An 18,229-nucleotide genomic window follows, 5' to 3' on the forward strand; every position below is an offset into this window, starting at 1 on the left:
CACCAGGGTGGGTAAACAGCATCATGAAAATGCAAGCAAATGAAAATGGATGCATATCAGAAAACAGTTACGACGTACACAGCCAGACGTGTTATTAAAATATGATCATATATACTTGTTAAAACAGGAAACACCAGACATCAAGGCCTGTCTCTAATATATGCTTTTTAAAATAAAGACTGGCTTCTATCCGCAGTCAAGACAAATCCAGACTCTGATCACTATTTCATAAATGATGGTAGTAATGCATTTACAGCAGCTAATATTACAATGAACACTTACTGTTGCTGCTTCACGTGAAAATCCTTTCATCGACTTTTCTGTCTGCTTTTATTGTGAAGCAGCTACAGTAAAATAAATAGTGATCCCGATACTCTCTCGGAGTTTCAATAACTCCTTCTTTAATGCAAACAACAGGGTTATGACCACGGCGGACAACTCATACACTACAGAATTACAGAAAATAATAGTCTGTGCTAATATTTATTATATTGTTTTGGCCTTTGTGTAAGGATTATCTCATTACACATAAATCCATCCAGTAGTGGTTATTCTGAATTATTACTTTGAATTCACCGAGCTGAACAGCGATCCTTCAGCTCCCCACTGTCAACAACTAATAACCGCCCACTAACATCAGAAGTCAGAGGGGAAACACTGAAGTAGCTCACTGCAATATGAAATGTTTGGATTTTGTCACCTGAGCTGAGCGCGCTCTCAATGATCACTTCAAAATGGAAAAATAATTGGGGGAAAAAGTACAGTGAAAAGGGTGTTTTCTCCAGCTTCACTCCCACATGTAATAAAAGTGTTACATCCTGTATTATGATGGTGGGAGAAGTATTCATGACCTTTTACTTGAGTAAAAGTAGCAATACCACAGTGTATAAATACTATGTTACAAGTCCTGCATTCAAAATCTTCCTTTGAGTTAGTTGTTAAATATATTTTAAGTGCCAAAAGTTAAAGTATTCATTATGAACATTTCAGATATATCTATATTATATTACTGAATTACAATTAGTGATGCATTAATATGTTCATCCCTTTAATATTACAGCTGATAAAGGTGATTTTAACTACTTAATATACTGCAGAGTAGCTTAATCTATAATAATATATCTTCATTTGTCAGTTGATTTATATTTTGTATTAAAGGGACAGTGTGTAGGATTTGGTGTCATCTAGTGGTGTGGTTGCAGATTGCAACCAACTGAGTACCCCTCCGCTCACTCCTCCCTTTCCAAGACCGCGGTAAGGTGAGCTGCTGAGTGCAAAACCGTGGTAACACCGTTTGCCTCGCTCAGAGGCCATTCTTACAATAATAAGACTACTTTAGGAGCAACAGGAAGTTAGATGGCGGTTGGCGGAACCACGGTTTTACACTAAGCGGCTCACGTTACCGCTGTTTCCTAAAATGTTACACACTGTTCCTTTGATAATCTGAATCTGCAAAGTAACAAGTAACCTAAGTTATCAAATAAATGTAGTGGAGTAAATAGTATATATTCCATCACTGCTCACAGATGTACTAAAGGTGTCACATCCTGTATTACAGTGTACATTGTCTCTACTCACATAGTAGTAGGTGTTCCAGTCGGGGGCGGCAGTGTGTGCGTGCGTGATGGGGTTTGGCGTGGCTGCCGCCGGGTGTGGCGCCTGGAGGAAGCCGGGCATTAAAGGCAAGGTGCTGTAGGCTGGCAGCACGGCAGCAGCTGGTAGGACGGCCGGTGGAGGGGCGGCGCCGTTACTGACAGCGTGCAGAGAGACTCCTAGAGGCTTACACACATCTACCTCCTAGAAGAGACAGTGAACGACAGGTGGTTGACTGTCTGAAGACTGCAAGTCAGGAAAAACACAATAAAAGTAATATTCCCCAAAGCCATTTTACATTTTAGGGTCCATTTTGTTGACAAATTAACCGACTCACACTCTTTTATTCATTTATTTCTGCCCCCTAGTGTCTATTATGAGACGTTCTGATGTCTGATGACACACTCATTCGCCTTCTGTCTGCGGATGTTCTTTTCCTTGAGGACAACGAGCCAAAACTAAGTGCTACAATGTCATGTCAACATATTTTTGGTTAAGTTTAATGTCAGAAACGCGTCGTATCATTTTCTCCAAGATATCAGTTTCTCCTCCAACAGTGAGCTCAGTCGACCAGAATGCAACTCTGGCTGCATCTTCAAGCAAACACTTCACACAAACACTTCAGACAAACACACACACACTCAGTCGTACGGCCTCCAGCAGCAGCAGATAAGCCTGGACCTGCTGCTCAGGGTGTGTGGAGATGTGTGTGTCAGCTGCTGGGTGCAGAGTGATGCATTGCCTCCAACAGGGTATCAGTGTCTTAGAGAGAGGTCACACAAATTGCATGTAAATACCAACATGCTGCTCTGAGGGCTGCAGCTCAGATCATTTACACTGCGTCTGTTTCACTTGGTTTTAAAGAGCTTCTGATAATTTCTACAAACATAATTAGTCATTTGTATGCTGTAATTAATAACTTCTGCAAATGAATTAGTCATGAATGTAATAATGTAAACTAATAATGTTAATAATTATTATTCATAATAATTTTAATTTTCCCTAAAATTCATATTACTATTCACTAATTCAAAGAAACAAATGATTAATTTGTATTAAACTTTCCTCCCCAGCACTTAAAGGGTAACTTTGGTATTTTTCAACCTGGACCCTATTTTCTCATATTCTTGTGTCTAAGTGAATAATGGGGACAACAATTTTATAAATTGGTCCAGTATTGATGGAGAAAGCTGCAGCCGCTAAACAAGCTGTAATGTATTCATTTGGGTCAACCACCGTTGACCGAATCTGAGAGGATCAGATTCTGTAATTAGTAATGTGTCTGACAACATTACAGAGAGGACCCTACAGAGAAATTAAACGTTATTAACTTTCTGTTTGTCATTGTGTCATGTGAGTTGTTGCCGGAAGAGACGACGGTAGAAACGTGAGTGTGAGTGGAGAGCGGAGTGCCACGGGACACCGGTGTTGTTAGGGTTTGTTGTGTTGGAGTACAGAAAGCTTAGCTCAGTGTTATCTAAAAAATTTGCAATGTCATGGCTGAATATTTAGCTGATTTCGACAATGTGGAAGCTATGCAAGGTTTCAGAACGAGGCTTCTCTGAGCGAGACACACAATAACAAACAGACTGGATCAAGTGAAAGATAAGAAAAACGTTTTATTTCTCTGTAGGGTTCTTTGCATAATGTTGTCAGACATTCAACACAAGTTACCCTTTAATGGATGAGCGTCTGTGTTTGTGTGGGATCTTGACAGTAAGGACATTTTGGCACTTCGGTTTTCGCTGTTATGGGGGTTATGGTTAGAATCATGTTTGGTTTGGGTCAGGCGTGTGTGTGTTTACCTTGCTGGCGTAGGCCTGGTTGGCTGCTCCAGGCTGGGAGTAGTACTGAGTGACCGCCTGCATGTAGGAAGTGTAATCCCCGTAGGTCGACACCGGAGGAGCCTTGAACACAAGAAGGTTAATTTACAAATTCTGTAGGGCTCATTGTTTAAAATGCTTTCAAGTAAAAATCCAGGAATGTATCTGCATCTATTGAACATTTAGCGATTTAAAAACGTAAAAATGGAAACCAAAAATGCAAAATTCGGTGAAAATTAGATTTTAAAAATAAAAAACAAACAAACATTCTTTCTGTAGTTTCAGTGGTACTTTTAGAAGACTTGGATGAAATTTGGCTGATGTGCATTGTCTTTTGTGTTTTCTCCTCATTTATCTCATCTATCTCATACATAACATATTCTGAGCAGTGTCCCAAATTGTATGATGTATGGGAACATAAAAAAATCATTTTACCCAATCTGCTACTTTTTGGTGAAAAAAAAAAAAGAAACACTGAAATGATGAGCCATAATTTTGCACACACAAACTCACATTGAAACCCACACAGTTACAAATGAGTGTGTGTTACCTGTGTGTGCTCCTTGCTGTAGTCTGTGGCTGTGTTGTCCTGTGGAGCAGCGGTGTTGTAGGTGTGAGCTTGTGCTTGTGCTTGGTAGTGCTGGTACCACTGCTGCATGGCCTCCTATGATACACACACACACACACACACCAGCAAACATCAGGTGCAGAAAGATGAATGTTTGCTCAGTAATTTTCTTGTCTTTGCTGATTTTTTTGTCTCTTTCTTTCTCTTTCTTTGTCATTCATTAACCATTGTTCATGCCGACGGCTCTCCCCTGTTCCTCTCCTTTGTCTTGTCTTTCCAGACAAATTAAACCGACCGTTTTATTGGTTCTCTAATCATGATTCATTTGTTTGGATGAGTAGATTGTAATTAACATTTAAAATTGGGTTAGCATCGCGCTGCAAATATCAGATGTGTCACTTGCTGCTGGAGGAGACATCGCTAAGACGAGATTGGAGGAAGAAAGAAAGAAAGAGATGCAGACAAACAGCCAGGAGGGAGGCTTCACGACTTGTTCAGATTGGAGTGTTAAGACAGATGAAGGGAGCAGGGACAGATGGAAAGACACGGCGCTCTCTGCCAAATCCTCTCTCATACTGTCTGTCCAAATATCCATTCCCATTCTCGTCTCCTCCACCTCCCTGCCTCCTGTAGTTACAGCTCACTCTGTCACTGCTGCTCTCATCCATCCACTCATTATGTATCCATCCATCGATCATCTATTCAGCACCCATCCCTCTCTCTCACATTTTAGGCAGAGTAACACAATTGTGAACACGCATCCATCCATCTATCACCATATTCCTTCATCTGTTTAGTGTGTCCTGTATGAGCTGCGGTACCTGTGTGTAGGCCTGGTTGTATTGGCTGTAGTCAGTGGAGGTATCAGTGCTGTATTGGGCTGTGGTTGTAGCTGACACGTTGTGGGAGTAGGAGCCGGAGCCCTGGGAGACGACGGGAGCAACCGAGCCGCCGTACACCCCGGAGCCAGGCTGCCCTCCCTGGGCTTTGTTCCCCACTGATCCTGGAGGAGGAACAAAGAGTGGGTGATCACACATACGCATTAACATGGCAAAAATATCTCAAAGTAATCCAACATTAATCCATCTGTTGTGCCCTTGGCTCTGAAACATTTATAGCTTGCTCCTTCATGGAGGACGGCAGCTGTAGTCCTTTTAGATTAACCACAGTTAACCACTCCTAAAGCATCATCCCCTTTTCCAAAGTTGACCTCTATCTTCAGTTTGCACCAAAAAATCCTCACTCTGCTTTTGGAAGAGCTTCGAAACTATGACGAGGCACAGAAGCAGTGCATTAGTAGCACTGTTGTGGAGAAAACCATGAGTGTTTAACATACTTAACATACAAACCAACGTCAGATGAGTGCTCAATGCTCCAGGAGGGTTTTAAAAGAACTGTTCAACATTTCACCGGACTCCACTGTTATCAGGCCATTAAATAGGCGCTATCGCTCGCTACAGTAAAAGCCTCATAGATGTGGGTCAGCAGGGGCCTACTACGCCTACTAAGTTGAAAAAGTGAAACTTAAAAGCAACACGTTTTAACACATTGCAAAACTGCATGAAACTTTACATTTTGAAGACAAACAAAACAGCTTCTTTAGGTTGAGGCAACAAAGCCACTTAGTTAAGTTTAGGGAAAAACTTGTGTTTTAGCTTAACATAACTACGTTTCAAATGTGAAATGTGTTCGAAAGTGAAACTCAACGCTTATGAACACATCCATCGTCCCTGACCTCCACCGATTATGGAGTTTCACACTGTCTGTACTACAGCACCTCACTTCCGCTTTTGCTCCTGTCATAATTACTATGGTCTTTAGAGGTTCCTGTCGTCTGCTTTTATTCCTTCTCCTTTCTCCTTGGGTGTAGCAGGGCCCTACTGACCAACATCTATGAGGCTTATAACCACTGATAATGCACATTTAATGACCTGATAACAGTCTAACCAGCTCAACATTTTGGGAAAACATGCAAATATGGCTCTGCTTCTTGCTGAGAGTTAGACTCTCAAGTCTGTACGTTATATATGGGACCAGCAGCCAGTTAGCTTAGCTTAGCATAAAGACTGGAAACAGCGGGAAACAGCTAACCTGACTCTCTCCAAAGGCAAAGAAATCTGCACATCTAAAGCTCATGTAGTCTCTTTCCTGCGACAGTGCTGTTGAAGTGATGAGGAAGGATGCTCCGCGGACACTGTTCTTTTTGGTATAATAGAGTTTATTACAAACAAGCAACAAATGTCATAACGAACGTCTAGAACGTCCGGAGGTCTCAAGTCAAATCTGAGAGTCCTCCACTTCGGAGCTCTCGCGCCTCCTTATATCGGGTTCATGTCATGTAACATCTGAGCTGAACGTACAACCATGCATGGCTCCTTTGTCCTACACATTTATCTTTCAGCCCCTGGTCCTATCTTATGACCATATTCTCAACTTATGCTTCTTACCCATGTGTTTACCCTTAGGGCCTCTCGGTCATGTGCAAGACTTGAAAATATACCACACTCACAAATGAACCTGTTGTATCTTGTTTGTTTAACCCGTTGAAAAACCAAAGTGTAAATCTATTTCTTGGCCTGAGGCAGTAACTTTCTAGAGTCTGGTCATCACTGTGAGGTTGAACAAGCGTATTACTCAAAATCTCGAACTATTGCTGTGAGAAAGTTTCTATGCACATTTTCATACAATTTCACACGTGTCTTTGACGTGACTCTGGATTGCTGTTGGAATTAATTGTAACCAAGCTGACCACAGCTGCCTCCTTACATGAAGGAGGAAGCGATAAACGTTGTAGAAACACATTTCAACCCTACAGACAGTTAGTTTTTGATACTCAAAAGATAGATTTTTGGAGGAGTTTTCCTTTAAAATGAATATATAGTTTTGTCAAAGTCCTATTTTTATTAATAGAGGTGAAAGTGTTTCTCCGTGGGCCGACCTAACGTGTTCAAAACAGAAGAGTTGCTATGTTTTTGCCAGATGGTCAAAAGTACTGAAAGAGCTACCTTAATACAGCTGATTGCACATACAATAGGATAAGATAAATGCATTAATTTGTTGTGTGTTGTTGTGCTCACCTTGCAGCACCACCCCTGGCATCACACTGGCCAGGTTCAGGTAAGGATTGGAGGGCAGTCTGACTTCTTTAGGTGGATCGCCCAACAGAGAGCCCTGACCACCGCTTACCTAAACAGAGAGAAACACATTGAAATGGTGTCATTAGGAAGTCTTGCAGGTCAAAGAAAACAACTTCAGTCTGTAAGTTTTACAGCAAATTGAATTACTGGTCAGTCTGCCCTACAACCTCTGATCCACCACCTCTGCATCCTTTCTATCCTCACTCTTAACTTGAATTTTCAACCACACCAACATACTGTACCAGCCTCAACGTAAGGTGTTTAATGTTGCAGAGATTCTGATGAAGTGCTGAAGAGGCTGTGGAAACCTGGGAGGATTGTACTCTCTGTTTAATTACACTTTCCCTCCATTAAAGACACTTTAGAGAAGACAGCGCTGGGACTGCAATCAGTTCCCATAAGAACTTTAGCACTGTGATTATCTCTGTACACTGACTTATTACCGATGATGATGTCAGCATAGCAGCTCTTTATTTAAACCAGGCTGAGACAAAGACGTGTAGAGGAGCAGAAAGGCAGTCAGGTGTACAGTGTGCAGAAATGTGTACATGTGAACAGGGCAGGTAGACACTAAAGGCCGGGCAGAGAGGCAGACGGAAGACCTCATACAGTATCAGTAATTAAGGGAGAGACAGAAGTGTATTATGGGAATTTCCCAAAGGGAGAGCCCTTGAGGGACTGTGGCTGTTTACTCATACGCTCACACAATGTGTGTCTTTTGAAGCCCTGATGAGGCTAAATCAGGAATAAATACCCGTCCACAAGAAACAGGTAGAAAGAGAGAGTAGTGATGAGGGACTTTAACAAATATATCTGGTAACACTTCATTTTACAGGTCTGCAAATTTCATGGTAATTAGGTGATAATTAGCAGCTAAATTATTTGAATTACTGCCAAATTACCCCAATATTTACCTCAAAAATTATTTTATTATAAACATGATTTAATAATTATGTGCTAAAATAAAATATAATCCTTAAAATAGGGCCCTGGTCAAGCGCAAATCTCACCCTTGTGTGGCTTATTGTCTACGCATATGTAACCTGGTAGCTAATGTAATGATTCAGAGTTTTTTAAGAAATTTCAAAGAAGTTATTTGCTAATAATTCTGAAACAACAGCTCAGCGATAGTCAAGTGTATCTCGGTCAATAACTTTGTTGTTTTTACTATTTTTCTGTAGATAAATACAGCTGAAACAGAGGAGGATCAATGAGCAAAAACATAAAAACATGATTTGATGATCAGTCGACTACAGGCAAGACTTGACCAATCAGAATCAAGTATGTAAATTCTTAGTCGGGGACACCCCTAGTTGCTTCAAAGCCCAAGGAGCACATCATGAGCTAAATACATTAGAGTGTGGGGTTACAGGTTAAAAAAAGCCCCATTCACAATGAGCATACTGGAAGGTAATCCGTAGCCAACGTTACCAGAGACAGTGTTAAGTTTAATAAACGCATTGTTAGTCGTCACCCAAAAGGCCTTTTCTCTTGTCACATTTAAAGATAAAACTTAGGCTACTGTTTGAAAACATAAACAAGTATGAAAGCTTAGCTGAAGTATCTGGTCTGAACCTGGTCATTTATTTCTATATTTGTCCTTATATTATACTGTAATGCTAGGACTGATTAGCTATATACTGCAATACAATATTGTTTCTTTATTTAAATGCTTTCTAAGTAACATAAATCGTCAGCTGATGAGAACTTTTTGTCTGGGATGTGTAGCTTTAGCCTCATGTATGTAAATGAGTCGTCATTTAAAAGATTCTCCTTTTAAAACGAGTCAGCCTGAAAACATTGAAGTCAGCCAGAGACAGCGTTTTTCAACAGACTCATGAAACTAGAGTTGTCTTAATTAGCTAGCTAGATAGAGCTAATAATATCTGTCTGCAAAATAGGAGTTAAAGGTGGAGTCAGCGATTCTGGAGAAGGATTGTTGACCCCCCTCTAGATTTACCGTTCCTCTCGCTCTCGCTCTCACTCCCACTGCCTTTCTCTTTTTAGCACCAACGCCGGTTGCTGATTGGCTGGAATAGTGTTGTGTGGCTCGGTCTGAGCCATTTTTATTTACAGAGCCAGGGCTGTGATGGAACACCAGATTTTATTTTTAGTGTACACACAGAAACGGACAGCTAGTAGACCGTAATTTGATAAAAAAAATGGATTAGATCAGAATCGCAGACTGCACCTTTAACAGGCTAGGAATGAGCAGCTGCTTTTCTCTTTCTCTGTCTGAAAACCCATTGTTTAAAAAATTAAGAATTTTGAGGGGATAATCTCCCACCATTATCATTGTAAAATGCAAAAGGTGCATGAAAAGGAAAGCTTGGCAGGCGTAGCAACGGTAACTATGAGAACAATTAGTTTCCAAGAGTCCTCCTTGTTTTGTCCAACCAACAAATGGCAATCGATTGAATATGTATTTCACAACAATGCCCCACTAGCTGTACATTATCCCGCTTATTACACGGCTACATACTTAAGAAATCATTTGAGTCTGACATCAGCGCCCATAGCAACGGTCTGTTATACATAGCAACATTCTGCTATAAAGAAATAACAGACTGTAGGACGCCGTGATTGACTAATCAGAATCGAGTTTTCAAGAAAGCTGTGTAATAAAATAGTTTAATTTTCTGTCAATCAGAGAGATCCAGAGACCGGTGACGACTCATGGAGAGATTCAGAAGTGACTAAGAATAATGTGAGATGCAGAACAGGAGGGACGGTGTTTGAGGATTTGTGCTCACCATGCCATCTGAGCTGTTGTGCTGGCCTGCTGTTGTATAAACTCCTCCGGGGGGTTTAGGTGGAGGAGGACCAAGTCCTGAGTTACTTATACCCAAGGAATAGCTCTGTCCGTGATGGGGATGGGAGCTCAGCATGGTCCCAGGAGGAGCTGGCTGCCTGTCACAGGAGGTGGAGGAGGAAGCAGAAGGGTTTGTGGAGATAGAATGGGTGCTGTTCTGCTCTCCCATTCCTGCTCGACCCTGGAGGTATGGCATCACACCTGCTGCCGATACCACTACTGTGGCATTGTGGGCAGACGATGGCACTGACTCGTGGCCCAACTCTGTAAGAGGAGAGGACATAGGACAAACATAAAATACAACACATAGGCTCGGAATAGAAAAGGAAAAGATGAAAAAGTAAAGTAAAAGAAAGGAAGGATGGAAATGACGGAAAACAAAAGAAAAGGAACAAAAGAAGTTAAGGAAAGTGAAATATGGGAAAGACAGGAAATACAGCACAGCAGAGGAACAATGTAAAGTAAAGGAAATTAAATGAAGGGGAAATGAAAGCAAAGAGAGGAGAGATGCCAGATAAACACGTGAAATGATTTTTACTGATGACCATCAGCGTCTCCGTCTCCTCTGGAGAGACACGAATCACTCAGACAGGCTGAAAACTGAGAGCTCAGCCCGACCGGCTCTGCAGAGCCAGCTGTAATATATCGTCACTTATCATGTTTATTTACAGCCCAGCTCTTTGCTCCACGCTCCCCAATATTTCACTCACTCCAGGGTTTAATAAACACAAATATGTACACACAAGCACAAAATAAACATACACAGACATAAAAGCACACATAATTTAAAGATGCACACACACACACACACACACACATGCACCACCACACTTATTATAAATCCAATATTGCTGTGACAAATGGCCTCCACAGCATAATAAGAGAATCAGCTCTAACAAGCCTTAAGCTAACAATCCCTGCAGACACATGCACTGATAAAAGCCTCACATTACACACACACACAAACACACACACACAATCAAAGAGGGACACGCAAATACATCAGCACACATACGCACAACTGCTATGATATATCATTTCCATTTAAAACAACACAGCTTTTCTCAGCTGGAGATTTGAATTGTAAATGCACTGCAGTGTTCCTGCTGATGTGTTGTACAGTAATGTACAACTGTGAGGCGTTCAGGAATCTGCAGAATGGGCAACCCCGACAAACATATTATGATCGAGGGTTATTTACATATCTGTTTACACGTATATCACTCTCTTCTTCTTCTGTGTTTACGACCTTTTATTGTTCAAAAATACTGCTACACATCAATTAACACTTTCAGTAAGAAGAATCCTTTTTACGACAGTGAGAAATATCTGAGAAAATACAAATACTCTTTGGGATACTGATATGTACTCTCTTTACTGCTTGATACGGGTGGCCTCAGCTTGCTTTGTTTGACAGCACAAAACAGAAATAGGGTGCTGTTATTGCAGAGCTAATTCATCAAACGTTTTCCGATGTTCTTACGATGGCAGCTGAGAGAAGTGAATGAAGACAACTAGATGAATTTGATGGATGGAGCATTAAGAAAAACACTGGTGAGAGACGTACTGCAGGTCTCACAGTGGTCTCATTAGCTTGCAGTAATGACACCAAGTCATTTGACGAGGGCGTACTGATACTGAGCCCTGCTCACCTGTAGGGGAGTCTCCCAGGAGGCCTTTCCCCAGCGGCACGAGGCCTTGAGGCCGCATAGACAAAGCTTTCTGCATCAGCAGCCTGGACGGGTCCCCAAGCAGACTGGAGACCTGCGGAGGACAGAGGAGAGACGTAATCTAGAGATTATGTGAAGAAAGAAAGGAGAGAGAGAGTGGAAGAGGTGGAGAGAGAAAGGAGATAAGAGAGAAGATGAGGGAGAGAAAGGGACAACAGTGAGTGTTCAAGTATCATGCATACAGTATAAATTACACTACAGTCTGCATTATCATTATCTTTTCTCCTTTTTTACATCCTCCAGAGAAGCCAGAAGAAATTACAGTATGAGGAAAACGCCAAGCAAATACACAGGGGTTGAGGGTCAAAAAAGAAAAATTTAAACAGCATTCCTCTTCATCACTGTGACTTTTAACTTTCACTTCAGCAATTAAAGACAACACCAGAGACATTTTAAAATATGCAAATCAAAACGTGGAGGGAATCTGAAACACCTCAAGGTCTTCCTTTTAAACAGTAAAGCAGCAATTAGGTGGCATGATGTACGGGGGGGTTGTGCTGAAGAGGAAAATGTAAGAGCACATAATGCGCTATGATTAACCCGCACACACTAACTAACTCATACACACACACTAACAGGTGTCTTACGCTGCTGATGCGCTTGTCTTTGATGTGAAGGAGCTGTTGCTGTGCGAGCTGCATATGCAAGAGGTTCTGGAGGACTAGTCCATTACCCAGCATAGCATTCTGCAAGGCAAAGAAAAAACACACATTATTGTAAGAAACACATCAACACACACACACTGAAAGAATAAGGTGTTGATGTTATTGTGACCTGGTGTGCTTTTCCCAGTGTGAGCAGAGCTGTGGTGAGAGGAGGTCTGAGGAACGGCAGGCTGGTGTGACGCCCGTACTTCCCTAAAAACACAACAAATAAACACATCAGTCAGTGCTTCTCTTTGGGATTTTATTTAATGCATTTTGTTTCCACTGATGCATTAATCAATCATCATCTCAACAGGCTTATTAGTCAGACAACCTATCCATCAGTCACACGGTCTTCTGTTTTATAACAAGCACGAGTAAAGCAATATTGGGATATTATGTTCGCACAAATTGCCTCCATCATAACTTTTTCCAAGTTTAAACTTCATTTTGATGTTGAAGATGCAGTTGAAAAGAATCTCAAACAAACAGCAACAAAATGATTAATACAGAGAAGAAAGGCAAAAACGCAAACTTCAAACGTCCTGTCTTTATTAAATGTACTGACAGTTTTCTCAAAAACAATAGAAGCGGCCTCTAGCTTCAGCATCTCATTTGTTTTTTTTCATTAATTCAGGAAAGTGTTTGTCTGTATCTGTAAAATGCTAAAAAATTCAAGAGAGATATTGGAAATTGTTTAAAGAAAAAAACAAACATATTCCCTTTTTTTGCAGAACCAAATGGCTGTGAATCATGCTGAACTATGAGATGATTTCAAAATGGGAACCACTGTGCTTGAAGGAGTTTTCCTTCTCTTTGTATTCTTCCACCACCACATACTAGGCACTACATACTCAACATGTTGTATTATCGTTCAACACACTGTTGTGTGAATAAACAGTAGTATGTATCTTTTCGGACGCACTAAACTGTAATTACCACGTCACTCCCTGAGAGCCTCCTTGCCTGTTGGAGACACGTAACCATGGTAACCCGTACCAACCTCATGTGACCCAGCGATGATTTGGGAGAATCATGAATCAAGTCTGAACTAATGTTAAAAAATATATTACGCCTAGCAAAGTGAAATCTTATACTTACACTTAAATTCAAGAACTACTGACGTTACAGAGCTGTCCGTCAATGTCTGTTATGAATGTTGTTGTCACTACCGCATTGCATTGTGGGATATTTATGCCGCTGTAGTGTCCAGTGTTTGCATACTGTGATATTTCACTGGAAATTGTATGCAATTTGCGTACTAGATTTCATACTAAGGTTTCGGACATACTTAAAAAACTCACATACTGTTTTAGCCATACACTGTATGTAAAGATGGATTACATGACAGCTCCCCACAAGTGGTTGTGTGTAGAAGGTAACCTGCAAATTACTAAAACTTGCAAAAACTCACGCAAGACTCGTTGCCTGACGACCTATTCTAACCTTAACTATTCAAAGTTAATGCTCTACCTTAACCATCTCACGAGAGCATCGCAATTTGTGTGTTACCTTCTAGATATGACCCCAAAGTGAAGCCAAAACATCTCGATCGCCCCCTGGTGGCTGGCTGCAGTATAGGTCATTAATACCGCCCCCTCCATGTTAGCGGATGGGAAATGGGCCAATCTTAAAAGTCAAAGTACACGTCAAATACATTTTGCCCAAAGATGGTTTCTGTCATTTTAGGTAGTTCTTATCACGCTGATGTATGTTCAAGTCTTAATATTTCTGATAAGTTTGGTTTTAATTAGTTATTTGATGCTATAAAAAGGGTACTTATAGAGATATTATGGTTAGTTGTGTCTTTCTAGCCAAACAGCAACCGTTATGCTGACGTCGCAGCTAGGTGGCTCACACTGACAAACTGCAGCCGTGCTCAGCTCGTGCTCGAGTCGGGCGGGTGTGTGGGCGGGACTTCGATACCGCGGCTCCGGCCCTCTGATCACTACTGCGCAGACTCTGGCTCCAAATGATATCAAAATCTCAAGATGGCAGTCGGGATATTTTGGCTTCACTTTTGTACAGTGGGAGGAAGTGGAGACACGTCGTCCATCTTTATATACAGTCTATGCTTTCAGCGTACTAAATAGTATGTTAATATAGAATTTCAGATTCAACCATCGTATGTTTACTAGATAAGCTACTGTGTTGTACTTCCTACAGGGATTTAATGTTGGATCTTTGCTTCTTCAGGCATAAGAGACGATGTACAATGTAACTCATTTTAAAGTTAGTCTATACTTTTGTGAATGCTTCAGTTATTGTTATTCATTTTTTGGTCAAACTTTTGCTCAATTTTCTGATCTGTTATTTTCACACAATTTGTTTTCACAGTTTGACTTCTGCTTCTGGTTAAAACCTCAAAGGCCAACTTCTGTCTTCAACTTTTATTTGAAGTGTGTTAAGCTAGCTGCTGCATAGCCGTGATAAAAACAACCTGTCCGCTGAGGAATGTAATTAAATTGTGCACCAATAATTGCCTTTTCTTCCAAAAAAGGATTAAGTAATGAATAAACAACAGTTTCCTTCTGTTGTTAATGGCGATCAAGTCTAGAGGAAGAAGACGTACCGCCAATTTTTTGTTTTGTTACAACTGTGTTAACACCCGGTGTGGTTTTCTTTGTAATGCTGAAAAATTTGAATTGCACATGTTAAAAATGAGCAGTTACACTGTGTTTTTTCAGTGGACACAGAAAAATCAATCCTCTTGCTTATCAAATCACCATGGCAACAACAAGAAGTAAGTTTGCATTGACCGACATTCATTGATTATAACTAGTACGGCTTGTTGTTTTTAAGCTGCAGTGTAAAAACTACAGAACAGATATTTTTTAAAATGGAAAAAAACTTCATAGATTTCCAAAATTGAGGATGGTTTGCCCACATTCACACACTAAAACACGCTTTTCTCTGTTCAGGATTCATATCAGCAAGGCTTCTCTCACCTTCAGGCGATTGCCACCCTACACTTGCACACATACAGAGTACACACACTTCCTCTCTTTGGCTTTTGTGTGCGTGTGTGAGCTCCTTCTCTGAATCACAAGGCCTCCTCATAATAAATGTAAAAGTCAATGCTAATGGTAGCTTCCTGCCGACTAGGTAGAGAAAGTTTAACATTTAATCAGGGTCCTAATTTTAGACTTTAATTGTGCGTGCTCTTCTTTAAGAGAGCTTCCCCCACCTCGCCCATCTTCTCCCCTTCCTGTTCTCATTTGTTCCACTAATGTCACATGATTTCATTTTAATACCTGATTAGCCATTCATCAAATAATGAAGCCGTTGACGAGGTGATTATAGTATATATAAGGGCCTAACAGAGGGACACAGTCTTACAGTGGATCTTTGATTATTATCCAAGAAAGGCTATTTAAAGGAACAAATTCAGGATGCCTATTTGCTTTAAAATCTTGAAGATTATTCAAAATGTGCAGTGTAGATGCAAATTTGATATAATACTATATACTATTTTCAAGTTGAAAGGTTTAAGCCGCATGTTACTAAGGGACCTGCAAACAGCTGCAAACACATTTCTTGATAAACAAAAAGAAACCCTGCTTTTTAAGAGATGTGATATTTAAAAAGTACAGTATACTGTGTCTTGAATCAAATTTTTAAACAATTAAAAAGTTAATCATGTTTTATGTTTGACGAAAAAATCTTAAATCAAGGTCCACTTACTAGCTTTATCCCAGTACTTTCAAGCAATTTTCCTTTGCAGATGTTACATCATAGCCATTTTATAGTTTTCTGCCCTTTAATATGTGTTTCCATTCATGTGATTCCATTTGTTTACAATTTGTCTAAATTTCTAGATCCTTCATTCATTCTCGTACATTCATTAAAGGGCCAGTGTGTAACATTTCGCGGGATCTATTAGCAGAAATGGAATATAATATTCATAACTATGTTTTCATTAGTGTATAATCACCTGAAACTAAGAATTGTTGTGTTTCCATTAGCTTAGTATGAGCTGTTTATATCTACATATGGAGCGGGTCCTCTTCACGGAGTCCACCATGTTGCTCCGCCATGTTTCTACAGTAGCCCAGAACGGACAAACCAAACTCTGGCTCTAGAGAGAGCCTTTCATGTTTTTACGTTACCTGAAGGCCACCGTAGTTCTCCAACACGCTAACTGTGGTAACGTGAGCCGCAGAGTGTAAAACCGTGGTACCGCCAGCCGCTGTCTGACTTCCGTTGCTCCTAAAGTATTGTTATAATGGTAAGGACGGCCTCTGATGCACTCGGCGGATCAAGTTACCGCGGTCTTGAAAAGGGAGGAGTGAACGGAGGGGTACTCAGTTAGTTGTAACCTCACCACTAGGTCCTTGCTTTAGTGTTTATGTAGACCTGGGATTAATCATCATTTTGTGAGTGTGGAGAGAGACTTGTATCACACTGAGGCAGATGTGCAAGGCCATCTCTTGCTTGGACCTTTTTGCTATTACTTTCTTACAATCACATTGCTGTCATTTCTTTGTAGAGGTGCTTATCTGTTCTCCAGACCGAAGCTTTAACGTCAGAGGGACGTGTGACACCTCCAGTTGATCTCTATCAACACTTCCCTCTAGTGCACTCCCATCCATTCAGCTCTTGATAAAGTGTGTCAGGGTAAGGTCGTTTCACACTAATAGCCCAAGGCGAGTATACATTACATGACATTAGCTGATGAAGGTCATTTTGTATAATTCAGTGGACTAAAATAAATCATGAAAAAAAATATTATATTACAAATTCAGACACTGTTAAAATAATGTTTGTATATAATAACTAATGGGCTATTAGTTGTAAAACCAAATGATGCTCCATGCAGCAGCACATACCTCCTCTTTTCCCAGAGTGGTACGGCCTCATGAGGATCTGCAGGGCAGCAGGGTTGGTCATACTGGTCAGCAGCTGGGCTAGGTTGGGTTCTGGTAGCAGACCTTTCCTATTACTCAGAATCTGGGGAACAAAAAACACACACACATATATACACAAGTTAGAGAAAGAAAAGTGAGACTGTCTGTGTGGTGTACAGTATGTGTTTTGATCTTGTCATTAGGAGTCCCTGATGGCTGTCGTAATCATTACACTAGTTTACATCAGCGGGATACGTCTGCAATGTCAGCAGAGGGGAGTTGATCTGGGAGACAAAAGAAAAAAAAGAAAGGGACAGAGCTGTGTGAGAGACACAAAAGGAGCAGCAGGGGGAAAGGGACAGGGAAAAGAGATGTGAAAAACAAGACAGAAGAAGAATTGGGTGGAGGAAGTTTTAGTAGAAACTTGAAAAAAAGTAGAGGCCACATTTCAGACATTTCAGACACCGATTCATAAGTTCTCTGCCAATTTTACTTGTCAACATGTTTGGAAAAAACCTTGAGATATTTTTCAGTGAAAGTTGTGGCAATCTGCTGCAATCGTGCTGAGGTGAGAATGAAAATAAATCACACCGAGGGAAGGCACAAACAAGAATCTTATATAGTGTACCGTGTGCAAACCAATGACAAGAGAAAAGCAAATCAAATTTTGAAGCCCCTAAAAACATGGTTTCAATTGTGTTTCTAAAAAAAACTTAATATTTGTTACCAAATTTACATTTACAACAATCAAAGCATCATTAAGTTCAGAAAAAAAGATTGTTAAGTATTATTTATTAGGAGTGTAACAGTAAAAAAACTTCATCAGGTTTGATTGACAGTCGCCTGGCAGCATGAGCTAACGACCCACCGACTGTCATCAGATTACGATTAAAATATTGCTGAATTCTGATTGGTACAGAGAAAGTAGTGACATCACACTCTTCAAACAAGTGAAAAGACCTCAGTACAAACAAAAAACGCTCAAATATCTAATGAGAAATAAAACAGTTTGGCATAAAATATATATTTTTTTCATTTTCATGATAAGGAGCTGATATAGAAAATTGAGTTTCAG

General features: G+C 40.5%; 1 protein-coding gene across 1 annotated transcript in view; it reads right to left on the reverse strand.

The window, feature by feature from the left end:
• raver2 (ribonucleoprotein, PTB-binding 2) overlaps positions 1-18,229 on the reverse strand; it is a 94,621-nt gene that overhangs the window by 5,350 nt on the left and 71,042 nt on the right. The window contains exons 6-15 of the mRNA XM_074636710.1: positions 17,137-17,257; positions 12,438-12,520; positions 12,251-12,349; positions 11,586-11,697; positions 9,875-10,197; positions 7,062-7,170; positions 4,806-4,987; positions 3,967-4,080; positions 3,399-3,500; positions 1,579-1,797 (exon numbers count right to left, since the gene is read on the reverse strand). Coding sequence (XP_074492811.1) covers positions 1,579-1,797; positions 3,399-3,500; positions 3,967-4,080; positions 4,806-4,987; positions 7,062-7,170; positions 9,875-10,197; positions 11,586-11,697; positions 12,251-12,349; positions 12,438-12,520; positions 17,137-17,257 — 1,464 coding nt within the window. The remainder of the gene's footprint in view (positions 1-1,578; positions 1,798-3,398; positions 3,501-3,966; positions 4,081-4,805; positions 4,988-7,061; positions 7,171-9,874; positions 10,198-11,585; positions 11,698-12,250; positions 12,350-12,437; positions 12,521-17,136; positions 17,258-18,229) is intronic.

This window comes from Sebastes fasciatus, chromosome 5 (genome assembly GCF_043250625.1).
Source record: "Sebastes fasciatus isolate fSebFas1 chromosome 5, fSebFas1.pri, whole genome shotgun sequence".
Taxonomy (NCBI): domain Eukaryota; kingdom Metazoa; phylum Chordata; class Actinopteri; order Perciformes; family Sebastidae; genus Sebastes; species Sebastes fasciatus.